Source organism: Euleptes europaea, chromosome 3 (assembly GCF_029931775.1).
Source record: "Euleptes europaea isolate rEulEur1 chromosome 3, rEulEur1.hap1, whole genome shotgun sequence".
Classification (NCBI taxonomy): domain Eukaryota; kingdom Metazoa; phylum Chordata; class Lepidosauria; order Squamata; family Sphaerodactylidae; genus Euleptes; species Euleptes europaea.
Window position 1 is genome coordinate 89,033,860 of NC_079314.1, and position 6,000 is coordinate 89,039,859.

The 6,000-nt window shown below is 42.3% G+C and overlaps 1 protein-coding gene across 1 annotated transcript in view; it reads right to left on the reverse strand.

The window, feature by feature from the left end:
* The window catches only part of ZC3H7B (zinc finger CCCH-type containing 7B), a 51,561-nt gene extending 46,896 nt beyond the window's left edge, over nucleotides 1–4,665 (reverse strand). Inside the window, exons 1-2 of the mRNA XM_056847063.1 lie at nucleotides 4,409–4,665; nucleotides 90–150 (exon numbers count right to left, since the gene is read on the reverse strand). Of these exons, the coding sequence (XP_056703041.1) occupies nucleotides 90–142 (53 nt within the window). The 5' untranslated portion in view covers nucleotides 143–150; nucleotides 4,409–4,665. The remainder of the gene's footprint in view (nucleotides 1–89; nucleotides 151–4,408) is intronic.
* Between the last annotated feature and the right edge of the window lie 1,335 nt (nucleotides 4,666–6,000).

Genomic DNA, 6,000 nt, shown 5'->3' on the forward strand with positions numbered 1-6,000 from the left:
CAATGGATAGCTTTGACTTTCTCAAGGGTATGTTTGATTTCATGCATTAATAAAACAGTAACATTCATTCTCAAAGCAGGTTCACTTACTGGATAAACTGAAGCCCCTTCTCTATTTCCTCTTTTCTTTTTTGCCTCTCCATTACAGTCACTGTAGTGGGAGAAAATTATATTAAATCTTTACAATATGGTGAGTTTGTAATCAGCTGTGACTACTTCAGATCCAGCTTTTGGATGTAGGCTCCACCTCTAACAGCAGCCTGCGACACTTTTTTTAAAATATGTCCATCTTCCTCCATTTCACTCTCCCTCCTCTAAAGACGGAGAAACTAAAAAAAAAGCAAAAATAAAACCCACTTGTGATACAGTCAGTGCAACTCTCCTTAGGTTAGGATGTGATCCAGATATTACTTTTACTGTATTTTTATCCCACCCTTCCTCCAAGGAATGGGGTAGATGACTCCTCACCCCCATTTTACCCCAATCACAACTCTATGCAGCAGGAGGACACATTGGAAAAAATGACTGGCCAAGATCACCCAAAGATTGTCCGTGGCCAGGGGGGTGGTAAGCTTAGAGTTAAGGGCTGATCTAGATAATATGTGGAAAATCATGGGAAATTATTTTTAACATTAAAAACAATCAGGAGGCTGACTAGATTACAATCACAATGTAAATTCATATAGTATTTGTCCATTTTCTCCTATCAGGGGTAATCAGACACATCTATTATGAGCCAAACACATCAGACTGGGTCATTTTTACAGTAGGGAAGCACAAGAGGCAATACTTATCCCGTTCTTGAAGGGATACTCTCTGCATCTTAAGCATTTTTTAAAGACTTTCAATGTGACTTTTCAGAAATGAATTAAAGTATAAATTGTGCTATAAAAGTCAAACATGAAAGTGCAGTATAAAAGGAACCATAATCCAATATCACCTCCTGTACTACCAATGAAGACTAGCTCAGAAATGAGACCACCGAAAGTAAACTACGAAAATACTTTCACATCTTTATAAAGACTTGTAAGAGACAGACATGAGTCCCCAGCCATACTTACTTGTGTAAGTCCTGGTGAGTTCAATTAGTGTGCATAAATTGCAGTTGTTGAAGTTCCTTGTGCAAAGAGGTCTTTTTTAAAAAATCACTTGCATAAAGTCCCTCCTTCCATGCCTTAACCAATTCCACTTAGGACCTCAGTCCTCGCATCATGTCTGGCTTTGAATGGCCTAGACCTAGAGAGCAGCTCTCTGCCTCACTGGGGAAATTCACATATACCACATCTGTACATGTGGAGCCCCCAAATACTGTAAATAGCAGCTCCCAAGGACTTCTAGAAAAAGCTAATCCCCGTTCCTGGAAAAATGGCACTTGGAGCATTTCTCTAATCAGAAGAATTTAAAGCCCTAGGTCTCATTTTTGAGGGGAAACGTTTTTTTACCACACTAGCCATTTGGGATTTAACTGGAAGAATTTTTGTACCATTGTGTTGTTTTTTAATTGCTTTATTAAAAAGTGTTTTATAATGTTATATGTATTAAAACTTTGAATCATTTTATTGTATATCGATTGTTTTGGGAACACTTGGGTGCAAAAGCCAGTAAAAATATGCTAAATAAGAAAATCAATCAGAATGGGCCTGAGATTTTCTATGTAGGAAAAAAGTTGTTTTTTAGCATCATTGAAATACTAGCAGCAGCTGCCTTCTACACAAAAGGGATTTCCTTCAACATATGTTTATCGTTTCCAGAATCAGGCTTAGCCTGGCAACTGAAATTATGGTATATGGCTACTGGACAGCTCCTGTTCATCCTAGTAAAAGTCAATTTCCCAAGTTATCATGTGAAATGTTCCTGCGAGTCTCAGAAAACAAAACCTCCATGTATACTTTGGTGGCAATTTTCAAGTCTACACCAGCCCACGCCTTACTCCTAGCTACTATAGGACATGACATATTTTTGCCAGTAGGTGACAAGTGGGGGCCACAAGATACTTACTCTTTAAGATTTTTATTTTGAAACAATCACATTAATTGTGAAATGCCTGAGACAAATTCTAGAAAAAACCCTGCCTCCTTGTTTATAATCCTTTAGCAATTTTGTCATTATCTTGCAAAACTCAAACCATCAAGGCTAAAACCTTAATTTTATTACATAAAGCAAGAAGTTCTCAAGATATGAATAAGAACCCACAAGCTGTCAAAAAGTCACTTCTGTAGGTCACATGTTACCTATCCCCTGACACTATACCATATTTATAAACATTAAATGCTTGACTCAGCTTTGAAATAAGAAAGTTAAAAAATCTCGCATTAGTAGAGAATGGGTTATATTACATCATAATTCTCCTCTTTCTGAAAACACAACGCTGGCCCACTAGCCACCATTATATGCATCTGACAACTGAACTAATATGGGATCCTTCCAATTCAGACCCTCCTAACTACTACCACCACCTTCTGCCTCCTTCTGTTCTACTTAGTGCACAACTAACTACATCTACATTATCTCTCCCACAAGCCTTCCTGTTACACAATTCTTCCCTTTCTGCATAATCCTCATCATTCTATGCCTACAGAATCTTTTCCTTTACCAAAACCACACCAACCAATGTCAGGGACAAACTCTGCTAACATGAATCTCATCATGAATTCCATTCACCAAAAGGATACCCACGACACAGGAAGGCAAAGTCATCTCGACAGGCTACAAAAATTCTACGACTCTCAGGCTGTGTTTAAAAAGAGAACTGCAGAATAAAAGCTTGAAACAGCAACGGTAAAGAATAAGCTCAGAATATAGAGAACGATAAAAAAAAATCTTGTGTAATTACGGATTCAAATCTCATAACGTGCATGCCCATCGCAAAAGTTAAACATCTGAGGTTAGGAATATAAAAGGGGATTAGTACAACCACCTGGTTGGAAGCCAGCAGCGGCTGCGAGGAAAGCAGACTCTCTTTCCAGACATTTTGCAAATGAAAACGCAGCGGATCGCCGTGTTAGTCTGTCTGCAGTAGTAGAAAAGGGCAAGAGCCCAGTAGCACCTTAAAGACTAACACAAATATTTTCTGTCAGGGTAGGAGCTGTCGTGAGCCACAGCAGTAGTAGAAAAGGGCAAGAGCCCAGTAGCACCTTAAAGACTAACACAAATATTTTCTGGCAGGCTCACGAAAGCTCCTACCCTGCCAGAAAATATTTGTGTTAGTCTTTAAGGTGCTACTGGGCTCTTGCCCTTTTCTACTAAATGAAAACACAGAAACACAACATTGGCGTGCTGCTTTGCTGTACAGAAATATTAGCCGTACAGGTTAGCCATGGCACCCCAGCTCACACGTTCATAGTGCAGCACAGAGCTGCAAGCCCGAATTTAAGATTAGTTTCAATGGCACTCGTCTCTCCCGAATATTTATAAGCCCTGTCGAGACCCCTGCAAGATGCAGAGAGGAGGGGACAGGTGAGCTTTCTCCAGCAGCGGCTTAACGCGTTTCCATTTCCCTGCTCTCCGTCCTCCCCGGTCTTCATGATATGCTGGTTTTAGCTGTCAAGTTAACGCAACAGGAGCACAACACACCCGATTATGTGCGCTGGGGGCTATTTTCTGAGGTTTGCGTTTCCTGCCCGGTTCCACCACCACGTTTCTCTCACCTGGCTCCATTAACGCCCTGAGAGGGACAGTTTCTGTTTTTATTTGACCTGAGCGAAACCGACCCTTCTCCCACCACCCGAGGCCTCCAATCCCCGGCCTCGCTTAGCAGAGGCCACCGGCATCAGACGGGAAACAGGCGGGAAAGCGCCGCCTGCCTCTGGAAGCCACAATTTCCTCATGCACGCCGAGTTACACCACAGGAAACGGCTTCCAGGCAGACATAATCCCGCAAAAAGATTGTTGTTGTTGTTTTTTTAAAAAAATTCACTTTTACCATATTCGTACCGTGACTTTTACAAGAGCGATTATAAAAGGACATCGAGGAAATCCTTCCTTTAGCAAACCTTCCCTTGTCCGAGATAAGCGCTCGTGAAAAGACTTTTTCACGGCGACTACCCATAGCGAAAAAGGGAGAGGGAAACCTCAAAACCAGGGACGCTACATCAAAACAGCGGCAAGTTCCCTCCGCTCAGATGAGTGCCTCGGATCGCCATTAAGTACCAAATCGCTGCCACCTCAACCGCCCCGTGCCCATCAAAGGGGGGCCGCGTGGGAAGGATAATCTTTACGAATTCGTTACAAACTGCACCGACGATATTTTCTGGGACATGCAGACCGTATTTATGGCGTGCTGGAGCTAATAGTTGCGCTTAGAAAACACGTCTACTCCTCTGCAAACCCAGGCAACATTTCTGCGGGGGTATTCGTCAAGTATCAACCCACCCTTTTACAGAAAAACAAAAAAATTATAACCAACTCACCTCCAATTAGGTATTCTCCCTATACTATAATCAATTCTCCTTGATAAATGGTATGATATTACTAGAGATATTATTAGAGTATTATTACTGTTAGTAATAATACTAATAATTGTTATTTAATTACAGAAGGTAGCATTCTGTTGCTAGAGCTGCTGCCCCTGCAGCTCCCTCCATGTGCCTCTTGGTCTTTTTTACTTTCATTTCCAGGTCTCTGTAGCTCTGCTTCACCAGTCAGGCAATAGGCTTCCTTGTGATCCCTCCAGGTCCTAACGCCCATTTGTTTCTCCCCCATCACCCCCCTCCCCCAAACTGTACTTCAATTATTACCAGAAAGTAAATCGATTACTTGGAACATATAATATTCCTCCGTGTGCAAAGGAAGCAAAAGTCAGTAACACTCAGTGCCAATCTAAGACAAAGACCCAAGCCCCTTATATCACAAATTGGAAAAGGATTATAATCACAATATGACAAATATATGAAGGGCATATTCTCCATTCCGTCAGCATAGTATTTACTTTCACCGCCCCAAACTCCACATTTAATTTTTGGAGTCTTGGTCTGCAATCCCATGCAGTTACCTGAGAATAAAATATGCTCAGTTTAGTGGGATTTACTTCTGCACATATCTGCTGTGCTGCTAGGGTTGCCAGATCCCTTTGCCACTGTCAGGAGGTTTTTGGGGTGGAGCCTGAGGAGGGTGAGTTTGGGGAGGGACTTCAGTGGCATAGAGTCCAACTGCCAAAGCTGCCATTTTCTCTAGGTGAACTGATCTATATCAACTGGAGATAATAGCAGATCTCCAGCTAGTATCTGGAGGTTGGCAACCCTATGTGCTGCATAGGACCAGGCCACCAGCATGCTTTCTTTGCAAATATAAAGTTAATCCTACCTTCATCATGTGATATTCTCCCCTCATTTGTTTCCATAGTTATTATTACAAGCAGGAGACCCGCAAGGACTTGCAGAGGACATCTCATTTTCCTCTCCCCAACTATTTCCCTTTCCTGAAAGCACTCATAACCGCTCCCCTTCTCCTGCTTCCTTCTTTTCTTCTCACCCACCAGCCAGCCTCCTTTTACATACCCCTGCCATCATCTTAAACTCCTTCCTACCCCCAGGCAGCCTCTACCTGAGAAAAGTATGGCCCAGTTGAGTAGTACTGTCCACAGGACTGGGGCCAGGGCTAGTTGTTTGGTAGGGTACCCACAAGGACTTGCAGGGGAGACCTCATTTTATCTTGCTTTCCACTCCCCACACTATTTCCTCTTTTCCTCTCCCTGGCAAACTCCACATCACCCCCTTTCCCTGCTTTCTTCTTCCCACCCACCCGATTTTTTTGCCTCCCATCTTCTGCTATAGTTATTATTTATTTACTACATTTATTCCTCATCTTTCACCTCAACGTGGACCCAAAACAGCTTACATCATTCGTTTTAACTTTATTTTCTCCTCACAACAACCCTGTGAGGTAGGTTAGGCTGAGAATGTATAACTGACATAAAGTCATCTGGTGAGCTTCCATGGCAGAGTGATGATTCAAACTTGGGTCTCCCATGTCCTAGTCCAGGGGTCGGCAAACTCATTAGTCA